This window comes from Acanthisitta chloris, unplaced genomic scaffold (genome assembly GCF_000695815.1).
Source record: "Acanthisitta chloris isolate BGI_N310 unplaced genomic scaffold, ASM69581v1 scaffold7705, whole genome shotgun sequence".
Lineage (NCBI taxonomy): Eukaryota > Metazoa > Chordata > Aves > Passeriformes > Acanthisittidae > Acanthisitta > Acanthisitta chloris.
Window position 1 is genome coordinate 36,365 of NW_008674271.1, and position 19,948 is coordinate 56,312.

At 42.2% G+C, this 19,948-nt stretch overlaps 1 protein-coding gene across 1 annotated transcript in view; it reads right to left on the bottom strand.

Moving 5' to 3' along the window:
- The window catches only part of LOC103802749 (retinal guanylyl cyclase 2-like), a 29,036-nt gene extending 18,869 nt beyond the window's left edge, over window positions 1-10,167 (bottom strand). The window contains 4 exon segments of the mRNA XM_009075272.1: window positions 2,391-2,475; window positions 5,541-5,889; window positions 7,368-7,669; window positions 9,429-10,167. Coding sequence (XP_009073520.1) covers window positions 2,391-2,475; window positions 5,541-5,889; window positions 7,368-7,669; window positions 9,429-10,167 — 1,475 coding nt within the window.
- Between the last annotated feature and the right edge of the window lie 9,781 nt (window positions 10,168-19,948).

The following is a 19,948-nucleotide window of genomic DNA, read 5'->3' on the forward strand; positions in this document are numbered from 1 at the left end:
ACTTCTTTTCCTTCCCTTGCAGATGGTCATACATCTTTACTTGTGAGTGAGCCTTCCCAAGCGCAACCTGGTACTTGTGGAAGAGCTTAGAGATAAAGTAGGCAGAAAGATTGTCTTCTATTGACTTAATTGTAGAGGCTGGTGGCTAAGAAATAGAGCAGGCTTTCAAAGCATGGGTGGATGGAGGCAACCTCCTCAGAGCCTGCAATTATGTCAGAAGCAGCTGTGTGCTGAAAGTGGGGGAGCTGTTCGGAGTATTGCTTTCTGGGTGGCCTTATATCTTCTGGGTTTGGAGGGATGATTCAGGAGTGGAGAGAAAATGTTTGAGGATTATTTGAAAGGCAAATGGATGGAACAACCTAGGAACCCTGCTTTTCTGAACTCATTGCTGCTGAGTAAATATGCCTTCTAATTGCAGTCTATTTTCACTCTAATTTCAGTCATGTAGACATCAATAATTAGAGACAGAGTACCCCAGGGGGCATGGTGTCCTTGCCAAAGAGCAAGCCATAACTCCAGAATGAATCAATCTATTCTGGCTCATGTCCATATTGGATATAGAGTCAGAACACAAGTGTGACCTATGTGATTATTGGAAACTGTTCCTTCCACAGAAAACTACTGCATTTGCTCCAAAGATCCCATGCCCAAACCAATATATTTACAATGGGAATGACCAGGGAGCTGCACTCCAGTTCAAAACAGAGAATGAATAAGCTCAATAATAAAGAGGTATCTAATAATTGCTCAAAACCCTCTCCAGAGGTATTTTCTCTCTCTCTTTAGTACATGGAGAAAGGACAGAGGGTCAGCCTAGTTGTTTCATAGGAAACATGGTTATATTAGGGACAGATATCCAGGCAAGAATGATCTAGGGTAAGAGAAAGACTTGGTCTCCACCCTCATGCTCTCACAGCAGATTCCTGTCTTTGGTTTGTATTTCATCCTTTGCATTTCCAAAGTGATAGTCACCTTTCTAATGCTTCAGACCCATGATCAGGCTAATCCTTTCAGCAACAGACTGCAATCTTCTACTAAGCCTGAACTGGATTAAGGGCAAAATATCTGCAGAATCAATGCCCACAGTGCTCAAGTCACTAGCACTTAATAAAGTTGTATTGGGTTGGTGTGGCAAGGTTTTGGTAGTGGGGGGCTGTAAGGACAGCTTCTGTGAGAATCTGCTAGAACCTTTCCCCATGCCCAATGGAACCAACGCCAGCCAGCTCCAAGATGGACCTGCCACTGCCCAAGCCCATCAACCACAGTGGCAGCACTTCTGGGATAATGTATTTAACAAAGAAAAGATAACTGGGCAAATTCAGCCGGAGAAAAGAGTGAGAATATGTGAGAGAAACAGCCCTGCAGACATGAAGATCAGTGAGGCAGGAGGGGGAGGAGATTCCTCAGCAGCCAGCCCATGGTGCAGACCATGGTGAGGCAGGTTGTGCCCTTTCAGACCATGAATGTTCTCAGTGGAGCAGATATCCACCTGCAGGAGGACCTCATGCCTGAGCAGGGGGATGCTCAAAGGAGTCTGTGACCCTGTGGGAAGCATGCACTGAAGCAGAGTCCTGGCAGGACCTGTGGACACATAGAAAGAGTAGCCCATACCAGAGCAGATTTGCTGGCAGGACTTGTGGCCCCATGGGCACCTACATTGGAGCAGTCTGCCCTACTCCAAAGTACTGCACTCCTTGGAAGGAATCCACACTAGAGCAGTTTGTGAAGAACTGTAGTCCGTGGGAAGGACTCATATTGTATATGTTCAGGGAGGACCATCTCCCATGGAAGGGACTCCATGCTGGAGCAGGGGAAGGGTGTGAGGAGTCCTCCCCCTGAGGAGGAAGGTGTAGTAGAGACACCACGTGATGAACTGACCACAGCTCCCATTCCCTGGCCCCTGTGCCACTGGCAGTGAGGAAGTAAAGAATTTGGGAGTAAAGTTAAGCCTGAGAAGATGGGAGGGGCGGGAGATGGGAGGAGAGGAGTCGAAGGAAGGGAGAGTCTTGGGTGGGTGATTTTAAGATTTGGTTTTATTTCTCATTATCCTACTCTGGCTTGATTGGCAATAAATTTAATTTCCCCAAGTCAAGTCCATTTTGCCCATTGTGGTAATTTCTGAATTATTTCTCCCTGCCTTATCTTGAGCCTTTTGTTATATTTTCTCTTCCCTGCCCAAATAAGGAGAGGAGGAATAGAGTGGCTTTGGTGGACACTTGGCATGCAGCCAGTGTCAACCCACCATAAACATGAAGAGATATGTGGGTGGAGAGCAAAGATCGCAATCAAACCTGCTATGTGTGCATGGTCTGTTAAACTGCTGGTTAAAGCACAAGCCTCCCACAGGATCTAAAAGTGGCCCCAACAAAAATACATGCTTCAATTCTCACCTGATGAGAGAAGCCAGGCCCACAGCACACAATGACAGGGCAAATGTCAGCATTACTCCCAACATAATGACTGCAGGCTCTATCCCTGTGCAAAGAGGGGAAAAGAATCAGTGAATTAGAAAATTTCTTTGATTTAGGCAATAATATCAAAAACATCAATATCAAACCATTAGATTACAAAGTCAAATATTCAGCCAGGAGAATGCCAGAAGACAATTTTTATACAGCATTGATATGTGAATATACAAATAATTTCTAACTTTGTTTACATGAGACTGCAACTACTCCAATTATTTATTTCCATGCACCATTTTTTTCTGTACCACACCTAGAGCACTGGATCAGTGGAAAAATAACTTTTCTTCAAATGAAAAAAGACTAAACTCATGGGGAAGTACTATGTTTTAGAGTAAGCTCCTGCAAAGTTCATAGCTTTTTAACATTTGACCCTGTTCTCTCCAGGAACTGAAATGGTGAAAAATCTGTATCACATGGTGCCAGACTGATGGCCAGTGTGAGTCACTAGCCCATCTGAGATTTTTCATTCTCTGCTACAGATTTCTAATGCTGAAAAGAGCAGAAAAGGAGGAGGAGAAGGTTGATGTTCTCTTGAACTGGTCCATTGACAGAAAGTGCTGGAGAGAGAAACTTTGCTCATGATTGTGTTTACTAGAGAGCTAAGGGAAGCTGACATGAGTGATTGAGCTAAATTCCAGTGGGAACTGTTTGCTGTGTCTGTCTTCTGATTTTTCTGTTTTATTCTGTTTGTATTCAGATATCCATAAACACAAACAAACATGGAGAAATTTGGGGTGATAAAATGTTCATGAGTCTATGTCACACTTGCACCTAAACCACAGACCTTTGTGCAAGCACTGAAACCTAGATCTTCTCAGTGAAAAATGAAGGCGTTTTTGAAAATTGGTGTCCACTTTAGGAAGAAACAGAACATTTTGGCTGAAATTTTTCTGCTGGGGTTTGGACTTAGTTTCTGCTTCAGCCTAGGTCCCCAGTGCCCAATTGTCTTCACTCATGCATTGCCACAAATTGCCCATAGAAGCTATGGCTGCCCCATCCCTGAAAGTGTTCAAGGTCAGGCTCAATGGGGCTTGAGCAACTTAATCTAGAGGAAGGTGTGCCTGCCCATGGCAGAGGGGTTTAACAAGATGATCTTTAATGTATGGAAGAGGATAGGGATGCTGGTCACACATAAACATGTGCAATTTTTCCAGCAAATTCCCATGCCTGCTTATCACAATATGTCCTGCCTTCTTTTTAACCTCTATTCCTAACATTTTTTCCTGGACAAGTGTAGTCTCTCACTGCATGCAATGTTTACAGACTTCACATCTACCTAACTAACAGGTAAGGTAACTCCTGGAGCCTCCAACCCATGAGAGACCACAAATCTGGAACAGGCTCCTGCAGAGACTGAAGGATTTGGGAGCTGGCTAAGGGGGGAATTTAGGTTTGGACCATCTACCAGAAGATGCATTTGTAAGTCTGCGGAAGCTGCGATTGTGAGATCTGGTAGCAATCTTGGAGTCTAATTACGTGATGCATAAGAACAGGATCAGGCCATTTGTATTGTCCATGTCCCAGCAATGCTGATTGTGGGTAGTGGTGCCTGTAAACACATAGCTGTCTTGTATGTGCTACTCTGTCAGTGACTGGCTGTGTCTGCAGTGTGTGTATGTGTGCATGTGCATGCACCAGGAAACAGCAGCTCAGCCTGGCTCCTGGTGGGCCTGGAGTTAGGAATCACAGCAGCCTGACAACTTCACATCCACCACCCCTCCAAACCTATCTCCATATGAAAGCCAGACTGAGGCTTGGATTTAGTTCTAACAATAAAATTCAGTCTTGGAAACATTGCTAATAATAATAAATTACTGCTTCTCTGACAAATGCCTACAGCTTTATGCTTTTGTAAAAGTGTGAACATAAAATACAATCTTTCTAATAATCAGTGGGATTTTTCCATAGACTGCAATGGGATGTTAAATTGCTACATCGTTCCTAGTGGCAGTGCAAAATTAGATATATGATAGTATTATATTTGCCTCTTCTATAGCTTGCCAGTTGCTGTAAGATCAGTAGATCTCCAGTTTTCATAGACCGACACTGATTTAAACCAGCTATGGATGAGCCAAGGGAAATGTTTTTCTCAGCCACTGAATGAAATATTCTGTAGATGTGGTTAATTTTGTCTATTTAAGTCATGTCCTGGAGCAGTAGGTGTAAATGTTTAGTATTATAAGTAAATATGTCAAGAGGATGCTAAGTATTCTACTCTGAGATTTTGGTTTCCCTGTGGACATTAAAACTGAACCACAGTTGCCTCAAATTAAAAACAGTAAGAAAATACAGTGCCCAGTCTTTCAAACCTAGAAATCAGCACAGATACATCTGCGCCCACACCTTCAATTACTACCTCTGTTGCCTACAGTAACTCAAATTATTTTGAGTGATGATTATAATTTTTTCTCATTGAGGTGAGCTGTGATGGTCCTTAAAGCCATACTGCTAACTGGGCAAATAAGCTGGGGTTATCCAGGAGAGATGGTGAGGGCATCTGCTGTTGCACAGCTCTCTGAAGCTGTCTTCAAGGCAAATCCTCTTAGTGCCCTGACCCTCAGAAGGACAGGGATACAGTGCTGGGTGGAGCCTCTGGTATATATTGGTTGTTGTTAGAGTGGGCAGAATGCTGACTGTTAGATCTGGAAAACCCTTTCAAGTTTGTGGCAACAGCCTTATTGGTCCAGGGAAGTGGTGAGTCCAGAGTCCTTGGAATTGTTCAAAAAACCTGCAGATGTGGTGCACAGGTACATGGTTTATTAGTGGAACAGGCAGAGTTAGATTAATGGTAGGACTCAGTGATCTTTTCCAGCATTAAAGATTCTATGATTCTGTGGCCTAACAATCAATAAGAGTCTTGTGGAACAATAGTGGGATCACTGCATAGGGTTCCCATTACAAACAGCATGACTGCACATCTTTATATTAATTCTTGAATTTAGACTTCTCTTGTTGGGGAGTTCTAATTTAAAGGGGTAACCAACTGGAGTGAGAGAAAAGACTGAAGAAATGAGAGGCATGGACTCAATGACATTTGACTCTTTTGTTGTTTGGGTTTTTTTTCTTTCTTACCTTCTGTGCAGAGAACATCTGGATCAAACCAACAGCTGGAGTCTGTCTTGGGTGGAACTTCATTGGGAAAGTGGATGGCCTGGCCTAGGGACAACACAAAGTCCAAAGATGTCATGTGGGTTGGGAAGAGCTGGTTCCCATGACCATCTGTGTCCAGTATCACATAGTTGCTCAGCCCCTTCCCACAGCTGTCTGTCTCTACCCAGTGACTAAATCCAGGGAAACTGAAGTTTTTTGTGTGCTCAGCTATGTTAGCTCCTGAGACTCTGACTCCTTTCCTCCGGGCACTGTCTAGAGCCATTGCCATGAAGTAAACAGCATCATATATTGTTCCAAAGAGTGGAGAAACCTAAAAATACAGGAGAAATCGAGGTCAGGACATACCACGCCCAATCTCTAGTTTGAGATTTGTGGCAAAATATCGTCCCACTGGCTAAGCTGTAAACTCCAGTATTAAGCCACCTGAGGATTAAGGCTCACAGAATAATGGGTTTGAAGAATCCTAGGTTGAAGGCAGATCTGGATTGACCCAATATATGTGAGACTTTGCATATCAGTCTTTTCTTATGATTTCTTCCCAAAATACAATTTCAGAATATTTTTAAAACCATGCAAAATTTCTTTATGATGGGAAGAGCCAAGATTCTGAGCCTAATGAGCTCAAACTTATCACAACCTGCCTCAAAACACTACGCTAAAACATTTTCCACAAACAGTAGAGGCTCATCTCCCTCCCTACCCAGACAGGAAAGGTATCATACCCAAAGAATCAGTCTTCTCAGTCAGAATATTATTTACTCCCAAAGCAGAGCTACATCAAACTTGTTCTGTGACATAATAGAGCCTTTTATGTTTGCATTGCCCTCTTCCATGACAGACTTGATTTAGGAACCTATAACATAAATGCTGACTCTTGCAATCACATGGTCATTCACAGTTGGTGAAGAGCTGTGATAGCCATACACCTGTGAGAAAATGAGGAGTGCTGTTAGGGCCCACAGCATTCAACATTTGTGGTGGAACTCATGATCAGATGTAGATATCTACAATGAAGAACTTGACACTCAATATAGTTAACCCGGGTTCTCATTACAGTGAAGGGAAAGAAATGAATGCTTTCAAGGCATGATTCATCTCCCTCCAGGGTAGACATCTGTGCATATCTGATAAATCATGCCTTAAAAGTACTCGTAATTTTTTGTAAGGTCATAGGTATATTTGAAGATTAGATTAGCTCAGCTGAATCCTGCATATCTTCACCAGTATGAAGTTCCCCGATTCTTCTTGTAAATGTCCACAAGGTAATAACTGGTTGGTTTAATAGACTACCAGTGACATTTAGATAATTGTGCTGACAAAGAATAGCTTTGACTATAGTGCTAAGAAGAATGAGGTAGCAATGACCTCAAGCATTTTTCTCTAGAAGCATCCAGTATTTCCTCAGTCTGTTTCATCCCCTCAAATTCTCAGGCATGTGAAGGTCTTCTTTTTGTTCCTTACAAACTCCATGAACTTTATCCGCCTTAGGAGATGCCTCTTCGGCTTGTGCCCACACGGCAAACCCAATCTGAGACCCTCAGAGACAAGCCCTTTCTCTTGAATTCCCAGCATGGTCCTGCAGCTGAACCAACCAAGCTATATTGCCAGACACCCAGGGGAATTGGTCTTTCCAAATGAATGCAGACCATATTCAAATTTTGCCATATTTGTCTCAAAATGAAAGCATGCAGTCTGGGTTGACACTCCTCTGTACTTTCTCTATAATTATTGCTTGCCTCATGTCTCCTGTTGTCAGGTCCCAGAAAGCCCAAGAGAAAGACTATTTACCTGTGTGGCTTCCAGATCCCTGGTTATTTCACCACTTTCTTTAGCTTCCCTGAATGCATCATAAAAAGTCCTTTCTCTAGACTCCAGTGTGATAGTCAGCACAGCATCATATGCTTTCTGGAGCTTGCTGTCATTATTGAAGATGTTGAATGAGTTGTTTTGGTATGGAAGACTGTACAGTAAAGTGTCATATGGAACAAAGACATATCTTCCATCTGCTAGTCCCATTTCCAGAGCTTTTGTGAGTAAGGCGGCCTGTTCCTCCCCTCCAATGAGAACAGAATGCATGCACAGGAGTATAACTGAAAGACAAGGACAGCAGACAACATTGTTAATCTATTTGGGGTCTTCAACACAAAATAGCTCTGTCCTTGACAGCAGACAACATTGTTAATCTATCTGAGGTCTTCAACACAAAATAGCTCTGTCCTCTCCAATAAAAGAGCTGGCTGAACTACTCTATCAGGTGAGATTCTGATGTTATGTGCTGAGGAAGCTGGGAGCCATACCCATTTTGTTCAACCTCTGAAGGTCTGCAACTCTTAGTAAAGGAGGCTGTGAGTATTTCCTATTTCTGGAGCTGTAAAGAAGGAGGAATGGAGAGAAATGGGTTAACATGATGGGTAGTTGTGCTCATCATTGTCATTGACCATGAGACGAGCTTTCTCTCTGTGTACCCTGCGCTGACAGACACCACACAGTGGTTAGCAATGCCCAACCTCCACCCATTCACCCTGTCACCATATATACAGATTATAGGTTGGACACTGCTGTGTTTAAACATCTGATTCATCATTAAATATGCTTGACTGTGCCAAAGTCTGTCTTTGCCTGCAAAATGTGATGGGGCCAATATCCTCATGTCGGGTGGGGAGATCTGAAATACAGGTGTTTCTGTTTAACAGGCTTTCCACAGTGCTCACTGGCCCTTCATGAAAGGAATCACTCTTCATCTTTGATCCAACATAACATTTCAAAACTAAGTCAACAAGAGAAAAAAACTGGGCAATGATGGGAAGGAAAGTTGCAAAGGAGGCCTGGTGGCTATTAAACCAGGAAAGAGCAGGATCTCTAGAGTAGCTATAGTCTCTCCTTAGAAGTATCCTTGGCAAAGTAGAAACTAAAGTGAACGAGAGTATTTTGGGGTTTCTGAAATACAGGAAAGAAACAGGTACTTCTTGACAGTGATTCATTCCCTCCTCTGGCAGAGAGCTTGAGCTGGTCAAATAATGTTTGAAGAGGGGCTGGTTCTCTCCATTGATTATGAAAGCAACCCATCTGTAACCCACATGGAGAGCTGTGATTGTGAGAAGATGAGCCCACCAAGGTGGATTTGGTCTCAAGCACGGATCTGAGCACTTAGTTAGACAGCACCTTGCTACCCTTGTAATTCTTTGGCATAAAAGTCAAAGTCAGCAAAAATGCATCCTCATTGGAGTCACAGTGCTGACTGCAGAGGTGTACATCCAGGATCAGAGCTCCATCACAGACTTCTTAGCAAGGCTCTGAACCAGAAAAACATGACATTTCCCCCTCATTTTCTCAAGAGAAAGACTGTTCTTTGCTACATGCTGAGCACCAACGAGGGCCCTTCCACTTCTTTACTAGTCTGTGGTGTATCGCAATGGATTTCACTTCTGATACCTTCACACAGGCATTAAGGACACAACATCAAAGTGTGAGGTTTTTGATAATTCACAATACAAATCACCATTAATATAAAACCTTCCTCTAAACCCTTGTTTACATGTGTCAAGCACAGACACCCATCTACTAAATTTTTTTTTTTCAGATAAACTGGACCAAATCTTTCATGCTGTAGAAGACTAATTTGCTCTATCTCCATCACATACAAAATGCCCAGCATTCTTTTATATGAAACCCTGGCTATGTTAAGGTCAGAGATAAAATTCTTCTTGACTTAAACCACTTCAAATTTTCATTCGCTGAACTGTGTCCATGGGATAACAATGCAATCTTACCCTGGAGAAAAGAAAAAAAAAAAAAAAGAAAAAAAGAAAAAGAGAAAAAATAGAAACTAATGATACTCAAAGCACTTACTTTTAATGTCCTTAACTTCTTTAATCTCATTCCATGTGTCTTCAATGCCTTTTTCTCCTTTATGCATGGATGTAACAATGCCTACATGCAGCCCCTGGTTCCTGATTGCACTTGCTAAGTTGTTGGCTGTGTAAATACAAATATCCTCATTGGATGCAATGATGCCAACATGAGCCCAGTTAAAATATTTCATTACTGTAAACAAAACTTGAGTTGGAGACGGGAGGGTCCTTGGAAACATAGGGTGATGAATGGTGGAATCCAGCTTATAATTAATGCACATCCATGAGAAGATAGCTTTATTCCAGTTTTCCCCTAAATGCGTAGCCACCTCACAGAAACCAGGGTTTAGAGGGCCTGTGAAAGCTGAGGAAAGCTTTCCAAAGTCAATGAATCTAACCAGAGCTCTTGATGTCTCACATTCTTCTTGCAGGATCACATAATCCAGGCTGTGGCCAAGATCTAGTGAAGGATCTTTGCTTATTCGTCCCACAGCTAACCTGGCAGCCACATGGGGAAAGGCTTTGGAAAAGAACGGGTCACATTTCCAGGGTCCAAGCAGTCCAATCTTAAAGACAGAACAATGTGCTGGAGAGCAAAGCAGAAATATTCCCAATAGCACCCACCAGAGAGCCTGGAAAAAAGCCTTGAATGGATTTCTGATGTTGAAGTGATGCAATCTAATGTGCCTCAGTAGCACCCAGAACAAGTTGTTATTACACCATAGGAGAAGTGACATTGTTTTGCAGGTGAGTAGATCTGCATCAAGTCTTTCAGGAAGTCAGGCAGTGCATTACCAGATGCTGGAAGGAAAGTAGATTACATTTGCCTTGCTCTGTATATATTTGTTCAGTGCACATAGATACAGCTGAGTCAGCCCAAATTGCACAACAGTTCTCAAGGTGCAAGTCTATGGGGAGACAAAATCAGGCAAAGACACATGGACATGCACCATATGAGCTACCTTGCCCTGCAGAAAAGTGTCCAACCAATGTCAGATGTACCATAACACTTAAATGCACACTTATATAAACATTTTACTATTCTTTGCAATATATTCTGAAACCACGCAGTGAAGAATGAGTCTGCTTTGTTTGCAGCAGCAAGCACAACCTATGTATACACTATGGTTTTGGTTCTCCAAAAGGATAATTCCCAAATCACACAAGAACTCAAATTAGAAAATAAAAAGGTGAAATGCATTAAGCCAGCAACTTCTGCCAGAACTCCTCAGTGAGTTTTGAACATGAATCAGTGCCCATACAAACATAAACACACACACTCACATATATAGACCCGTATATTCAAATAGTTAGGGATACACATGTATGTTAACGATATTTTTAAATGTTCTGAACAAGTTTTTCAAGAACTACTCTTATAAGCCTGGCAAAATGAAAGGTAGATAAACAGGTAATCAGAAAATGAGGGAAAAAGAGGTTTATGATTTGAGTTTAGATAAAGAACTGCTAAATAACTGTCAGGTCAAAAGTTTTGTGTACACTCTTGGCTTAAAATACTCTTGGTTAAATACTAAGAGCCTTTGAGGGTAGTTTTTCTTTGGAATAACAGTCTCACCTTTCACAGCCAGGCATGGCTTCATGGTTTAACCCCAGCTAGCAACCAAGAACCATGCAGCTGCTCACTCACTCCCCCACCAATGGGATGGGGGAGAGAATCGGAAGGGGAAAAGCTAGAAAAACTCATGGGTTGAGATAAAGACAGTTTAATAGAAAAAGCAAAAGCTTCACCTTTTCCACTGCTGCCATTTGAAGTTAACTGAGATGAATCCCAGCCCAAACTAACAGCTGATCCCTGTCATGGTTTAACCCCAGGCAGCCACCAAACACCACACAGCCACTTGCTCACTCCCCCACCAGCAGGATGGGGGAGAGAATTGAAAGGGTGAAGGCTAGAAAAATTCATGGGTTGAGATAAAGATGGTTTAATAGAGGAAGCAAAAGCTGCACACACAAGAAAAGCAAAAAAAGGAATTAATTCACTGCTTCTTATGGGCAGGAGGTGTTCACCCATCTCCAGGAGAGCAGGGCCCATCACATACAATGGTTCCTAGCGAAGATAAACGCCATCACTCCAGATGTCCCCCCTTCCTCCTTCTTCCTCCCACCTTATATACTGAGCATGATGTCAGATGGCATGGAATATCTCTTTGGTCAGTTTGGGTCACCTGTCCCAGCTGTGTCTCCTCCCAGTCTCCCATGTACCTCCAACCTCCTTTGCAAGCGCAGCAGTACGGAAAACAGCAAAGGCCTTGGCTCAATGTGAGCTCTGCTCAGCAACAACAAAAACATCTCTACATTATCAACCCTGTGCTCTGCAAAAATCCTAAACACAGCCCCATACTAGCCACTGTGAAAAAAGTTAACTCTACTTCAGACCAAACCGGCACACACAGAAATAGCAAAGCCTCAACAGTCTCCCTGCCATCTGCAGTGTCACTCCACAGCTTAGAAAACTTTGCTGTTCCTAGCAAGTTTGTGCTCTGAAAACTGCAGGCCCCTTACACCAGCTTACCTGTTTGTTACTGAAGAAATACTTTTATCCTGGATCCTCAGCCACCAAGAAATGCAACACAGTGCACAGCAATGCAGTGTGTGCTGCAAATGTACTCGCAGACCCTCTAGCCTGGTGGAGGGACACCTCCAGAAGGAGCCACCCACCAGCAGAACACCTTCTCACCAGTGGCAGTGGCTATCCTCAGACAAGGATACCACCACAAGGATAGGCAATGCACAATCCACTTCCTGCTTTGGTGCCCACCTCCTTCAACTTCTTTCTTGTGTGGGCCACTCTAGCTAGGTGAGTGCTCTGGGACCCTCTATTTCAAGTCAAAAGCTTTCTATGTCCCTTAATGGCCCTTTGGTGAGGACAGTCCTTCACCTGAGGTCTTCTCAACTTGAGGTATAACCTCCCAAGCCCCTTAATTCCGTGATGAAGGTCTTGCAGAAGTCCAAGTTTGCCTCATGCTGAACTGTCTCAGTGCAGAGATGTAATCCTATCTAACTTAGTAGTTGCAGTGATGGCATCTTAAAGCTCTGCCCTTGGATTAGTTGTATTTATCTCCTAGGATCTACCCTTGCAGAACAGCTCCTTAATCTCTCTGCACAGATGCAGAGATGGCTCCTCTTCTGCCCTATGAAAAACAGAGACAAGAGTTATTTTAGGTTTGCGGTAAGCAGAACATATTATTTTAGGCTTTGCCATTCTGATGATTTGTTATGTTCCCCTTTTCCACGTTCTCTTCTTTGTGCCCATCATGACACAGAGCTTTTTACACTTCCATCAAAATTTTCTTGGGGGTTGAACCAGATCACCTTTAAATGTTCCTTACAATACAAACTATTCTATAATTCTATGATTCTTGGTTTTTTCTTTGGGTCCTCTAGATACCTCCCTAGAGCTGAGCCCTCCAATAAACTTCTCCACATTCCCAGACACCTTCCCCAGGGGACCTGACAATAAAACTAACATCTCAGCCAAAAACAGCACAACCTCGTACGTCTCCATGCCTGTCCTAGCTAGGAAGGCCCTTGCAATAGTTTAGCTGAACTCACAGGACCAGCGCTTGTAGTCTCGAGGAAACCATTTGTAATTCAAACTTTTAGCAGTACTAACTTCAAATAAATCATGTAAACAATTATTATCTCGTTGGTGTGTGTTCAGAAGCAGTTCTGCGTGACTAATGATTGAGGGAAGTCACAAAGTCTTTCAGATGCAGTGGGGAGAGCAGCTCTCTGTTAATTTCATTCATTTCCTCTCATTCATTCATTTCCTTGCATAGCCCAGATTCAGGAAGATTCCTGGACATGTGCTTCATTGAAGCCTGGTACAGCTAAGATAGTTATCAGGGATTATCAAATAGCTTCACATTTGGAAAGTCAAGCCTAAACTCAGAACACTGCTTTGCATGCTACTAGTGCATTAGGTTTTGACAATAGGTTTTACTCAAAAAATTACATTAAATAAAATTTTTTCAGCTAGGAGCCTTATTTTTTTTCAATTTAAACTTAAAAGTTTGATTTATCCATATACAGATATAGCTATATCTCTATCCATATATCATATGCTCACTGTAACCTCATTCCTTTTGGTATAAAAAACGGTGCTGCAGTTTAATTCCACTACAGATCAGCAGTCTCAAAGTCTCCTGAAGTAGCTGCAAAACCAGTGACTCACTTTTAGGGAATGTTTATAGTATTTAAATCACCTCTGCTGAGAAACATGTGGGTCAGGCACTCAGCAATGACAGATTAAAGAATAATCTTGGAAGTCTATTCATTAACGTAATTACTCTGCCCTTAACATTTCCATAGTCAAGAGGGTTGAAGCCCTTATCATTGTCTCCATTTTACTCTGTTTCTTGTTTCCCAGTGAATGAAAAGACCACCAAGTAATAACGGTGGCAGGAATCCATCCTCCATAGGAAAAGCTGGTTATCCCAAATGGGTCTGCCACATCTCTCCCATGCTCAGGGTATCCAAGATGGGATAACACACCTGCTTCTGCAAAACAAGCTAAGGTCCTGGCACTGCCAGATTGGTTTCACTAATGAACAAGCAACCTGAGGAAAAAAAATAATTTTTAAGGTAATTCACCTGGCTGGAATTAACATAAAAGTGTAAAACATTGCCTGTGCCTCCAATTGTTGCTTTTCTTCTCACATCTTATGCTCATTACTGTAACAGCCGCACCACAGAGCAAAGATTTCTTTGCAACGATGCGTTATTTGCAAAGCATCAGACTAATTCCCAAGACTTCCATACTCACTGAAGTGAGTGAATGACCTAACATTTCCCACGGGGCAGTTAAGCCACAGTTCTGTTGCTTTGCTTTTCATTTTTAGAGCAGGAGAGGGTGCTCTAATCTCTCATTCTGACCTCCTGCATCAGCCTGGCCAAGCAGCCTCTCCTGAGCTGCTGCTGCTCTGAGCTCTTCCTGCATCCTGGAAATAAAATGCGTTTCATAATGAATTATACCAGAGGGTACAGCTGAATAAAGCTGATTTCTCTGGAAAACCTCTGCTGTCAGCAGAGAGAGACAGGGTAAAGGCTTGACTCCTGTTCTGCTCCCTCTGCAGAAAAGTCTCATTTCTCCTCTGATTATAGAGAAAATTGAGGGAGAGCAGCATGGCAATGCTCATATTAGCTTTTCTTCACATCCTCTGAGCCTTAATTAAAAGCTCCAGCCTTGGAGGATCTACCAGGTTCCTACAGCTATTATTCCAACTGTTAATTACCGTCAACATTAAAAATACCCACTTAATGTCTAGTGTGTCTGATTTCAGCTTCCTGCAACTAGCTCTCACTCTGCCTTTGCCTGAGAAACAAAAAGCAAGGATGCACAATAAATATCACCTCCCTGGAGACATTTGCACACTGTAATTAGCTCCCATCCTAGTCATCCTCTGAGCAAAATAAATAAACATCTCATTAAGATTTTTGTCATAGAGCATGGTTTTAGGATTCCATCCTTGCAATGCTCTTTTGACATTTGTTTTTAATTTTCTTTCTTTTTGCTAAATTAAAAAAATAGCCATTAGTCAGTCTCATTCCTTAATGCTGAATATAGGGGTGAGGACATCTTTTATCATCTATTAGATTTTTCTCTACTTTAATTCTACAGCTTGGATGAACACAGTTGCAGCACCACTGTTTTCAAGTCTTTCTCTGCTCTCCTTAATGCAGACATCTGCCTTGGAACTGTGCTATGAATTCTTTGTTTCCAGATGTATACAAACCCACCCAGTTTAGTGGATGTTTTTCAAATATATCCATTTAATGAGAGGTCCAGACCAATTTGCAAGTTGTATGAATAATGATTTTTCTATTTCTTCCACATAATGTGAAAGAGTTACTGAACAACACTGGAGGAAAAAAAAATAGATCCCAGAGGCTCCACTAGAAAACATTAGCAAAGGAGGGTTGTCACCTACCACTTCATGTCAAAATATAAATTAGTATTTTTTAATTTTCTTTATGATGCAGAGACACTGACTATGTAGCACTAATTTTCTCTTCCAATACCACCTTTCAGTAGGATGACAGTTTGTAGGCATTTAGGAAGAGAGCTTCGCCACTTGACTTTACATGCTAGACCTGTGACTTGATCACAACAATTATGTAAAGTCAGACTGAGAAGATTCCTTATTGCTTCAGCCTAACTCCCTGACATTAGTTAAGCTCCATCCTTTAATTCTTTACAAGTTCCTCTCCATTTTGTCCTTTCTATGACTTTGAGTTTCCTTGATGTCAACCCAACCTGACCTCACTTTCTTGACTCTGCAGCACAGGAAAGATTTGATATTCCTTGGTTTTGGCTGGACTGGGATTATTGGGAAGGAGTGTCCTGCTGTGCCATATCATCCTGTTTTCAAGTTGCAGTCCAGCATTTGGAATCCATTTTTCTCCAGATTATCTGGTTTGCATCAGAACAGCCAGAGGTCATCCCTGAGGAGGCCTGTAGAGTCAAGTTCAAGTGAGTTCACTTCTTTCCCAAAATGGTTAGATTTATTTAGTTTTCTTGGAAGCTGATTTTGTAGCCTGCGGCATCTGAAGTCTCTGGCACTGGCACTAGTGGAATATATGCAGGTAGTTTGGATAGTCAATATTGGAGCTGGCGGGAAACAGTCTCATAACACCGGATGAGATATTTATATGTGTATTTATTTAGGCATCAGAGCTGAGTATTTAATTTGACAGCCCCATCTCCAGAAGCTCATTATGCAGCAATACATGGAGAAACAATCCTCTTCCAGAAGTGACTACTGCTCATCGTTTTTTTTCACATGAGGTTTAGCAAGGCTGTACTTTTACAGGAGAAGCCAGGTACTGAAGGCATTAACTGAAAAAGCGTTTGTTCAATGTGATCAAATGTGGGTTTTTTCAAATATGTCAGATTCAAAAAAATTTCAGATATGTCTGGATGTTTGGAGACCTTAGAAATTGCCAGGTGTCTTATCCAGGAATAAAGATATCAAGCAGGTCTGTCTTATAGGCAGGGAAGCTGAAAACAGCTGTGTTTGATATATGCTTTGCAAGGCTGGTCAGCACAGAGAAGCCTGAAAACAAGCCACAACAGCTCAGTGACAATGACATTTCATTGGTGGCCTTAACAGAAAACCTGAGGAAAACAGCAAACCCACCCAGCACTTGTAGAGTTCAGGAAGCTTGTAGTTCCTTGAATATTAAAAAAGGTAATTGTCAAGTTGCAGTGCTGTCCAAGGGGGGGAAAAAAAAAAGAGAGAAGCAAAAAAAAAAAAAAAGAAAATCACAGTAAATCTTCTGACTGACAAAGAATGATGGGTTTTGGCCAACCCTCACACAGTGAACGGTAATGAGTCTTCCAAATGCGTCAATGGGCTCGTGAATGGCTGACGTTTTGCATGATGTCTTACCCTGTGCTATGTTGCAAACTTTTCCATAACCACATAACCTCATTGGAGCATTCATCAGGTCCTGCCAGACCTGATAACTGGCATTTAGCCCTAAAACAAAGCCTGAATATGACATTGAGTTGTATTTCCTTTACATCAAGACTTTACAAACTCCATGGAGGGAACTACACCAGATCACCTTCTGTCCCAGTAGGTTTTTCCTAGTCTGGCATCTTTGGCAACATTATCTAAACATCTGAGCTTTCAAATGCCTGCTAGAGGGACTTTAACGTGGATACCAAACCACAGCACAGGCCACCCAGTACTGGTGTTATATGTTCCTCCATCTCTCACCTTACCTATCAGAAAATTTGTCCCCTGTTATCAGGCTACTCAAACATCTAGCCAATATTTGGTGGTATAAAAGCATAATTAGCACAATTTAAAGATTTGGAAACTGAGGACACACAAACTGTCTAGACTAGGCTGCATTCAGAATGAATATTCTAGACCCAAATCTTTACATTCTTTTTAGTGTGGGATGAAACAAGACTCAAGAGGTGTGTTGCCTCTGTTATAACTGGAGACAGCTGTCATGTAGGACTTAGGCGAGCATTTTTAAGGAAAGGTCTCTCCATGACCTGCCAGATGTTGCACAGATGATCATACAGGACCAGAGAAAGAAACCAGTCCAGACTCCATGCTGCATGTCCATGCAGCTCTAAATCTGCATGGCAGATTCTCTGGTGGCATCTTGGGTCCCCAACACCTGACACCCAACTTATACTGCATGAGAGTTTTCCTGTTGGAACACACTTTATAATTTTTCCTGAAACATGTGCAATAAATTCTTATATCCCTGTTTTCTAAGGCCACTTCATCCATAATTAGGACTTAAAGAAAATCAATCAATCAATTAATTGATTAATTAATGTGGAGCATGAGTTAGGTATGAACTTTCCTGAGCAGGTAGAAGGTCTGAGCAGGTAGTAGCCTCCAGCAATCTGATGGCTTCCTATATGTGTGTGTGTGTGTGTATGTGTGTGTGTGTGTGTGTGTGTGTGTGTATATTTCTTCAGTTCCTAGAATCATAGAATCACAGAATGAATTGGGTTGGAAGGGACCTTCAACACCATCTAGTTCCAATACCCCTGCCAGTGGCAGGGACACTTTCCACTAGACTAGGTTGCTCCAATACACATCCAACCTGGCCTTGAACACTTCCAAGGGAGAGGGCAACCACAATTTCTTTGGGCAACATGTGCCAGTGCCTCACCACCCTCACAGGGAAGAATTTCTTCCTAGTGTCCCTGCCTTCTTTCAGTTTAAAGCCATTTGTCCTTGTCCTGTCACTCCATGCCCTTGTCGAAAGTTCCTCTCCAGCTCTCTCATAGCCCCTTTAGGCACTGGAAGGTGCTATAAGGTCTTTCCAGGGCCTTCTCTTCTCTAGACTGAGCAGCCCCAACTCTCTCAGACTGTCTTCATAGCAGAGGTGCTCCAGCCCTCCGAGCATCTTTGTGGCCTCCTCTGAACCTTCTCCAACAGGTCTATGTCCTTCTTATATACATATATACATGAACCATATATATGTATACTTTTATATGTATATATATATGTATAGTCTGACAGTAGCTTTGCATTACACTGTATTTACACATGCTGCACCTTCCTGCAAAAGCCTCTCCCATGGAAAGCCCATGCTCTGCCCCAGATTTCCTACTAATCCCCTTTGTATCCACAGGGTTGGGCCAGTGCCTGCTCAATTTACCGGAATTTAACTGCCCCTTTTTCAGATTGATAGAAGAGATAATCTGTATTTCTACCGGCACTTTAAAAAACTATATTTAAAGCCTTTCTGAGGACCCTCTCTGAAGAAAATATTTTAATTTCACTTCATTTCCAGAGCCTGAACAGAACTTTATGAGGGTCAGCATACCTAGTTTCAGAGCACACCTACTTTTTAGTGCCTTTAAATTGTCATTTACAAAGGCAGCTCTTGAGATGACTATTTCCAAGAGATATTCAAACCACATGGATAGATGCAGATGGGTTTTCTGCAGTGCTGCTCAAATTCAGTTAACCCAGATGGAGTGACACATCTGTTAAACACATTCTTTAGCTCTTCAGTAAAGCTAAAACCAGAGATAACAGAGTAAAACACCCCAATGTAATTTTTCTTTGGCTCCTGAAGTTATAGAAGCAATTGGTCCTAACTACCCCCCAACCTAAGGGAGGAAAAAAAAAATAATCAATTGCTCTTATTTCTCTTCATGCCAACAGTGTGATTATTTTAAATGGAATTATGTCAACAGAAGCAAGACAAAGGATAAATCCCAGTGTAAACATTGCCATATTTCAAATCTGCTGTCTGCAGGAGTCCCAGACAAGCCCTCAGGTATTAATCCCTTCATCTGAAACATGCACATCCAGGCTAACACCCAAGTCCCCATTAGCTGCTGCTATAGCAGGCCAAGTGCAGAATGCCCTCGGAGAGAAGGACAGAAAAACAGATCAAAACTGTCAGGGAAAATAAGCACTGACCCAGAAGACAGACAGGCATTTTTAAATACCAGCAGCCTGCTGTGTCCTGGTGTAGCTTTTCAGGTTGGCCATCATGAAGAGTACCTTCCAGAGCAGTGACAGAAATGAACAGCATGTTCCTTATGGATGAGGAAAAATTAAGAGAAATTTAACTTTTTAAGTATATCTGTGGTTGAAAAGCCAGGGCATTAACAGTTGGGGATCAGCATGGCATCGCTGCATTTCGTGGAGCAATTTATTTCACCCAGGATGAAGAGAGGAAGAATCCAAAGATCTGCAGCTCATCTCTTCTGGTGCCCATTTAAGGGAATTGATAGTATCTTTGTCTCTTTGGATGTGAAAGTGTCTCTGCTGATTAAAATACCCAGACAACCTACATCTCCTAAGCTGATAATGATAAGCCTTTCAGGCTGACGGTGTGTTCCTCTGTTACTTCCAGCACTGCTGTGGATGGGTAGGCAGACATGAGGTACAAGCAGTCATTGCTGAGAGCTCTGCAAGCCAGAATGGACACCTTGAATACTCAAAGCCATGGTAGAAAAAAGACAACATCCAGGTCTGGGGAAGTAGTGAATCCGCTGCCCTA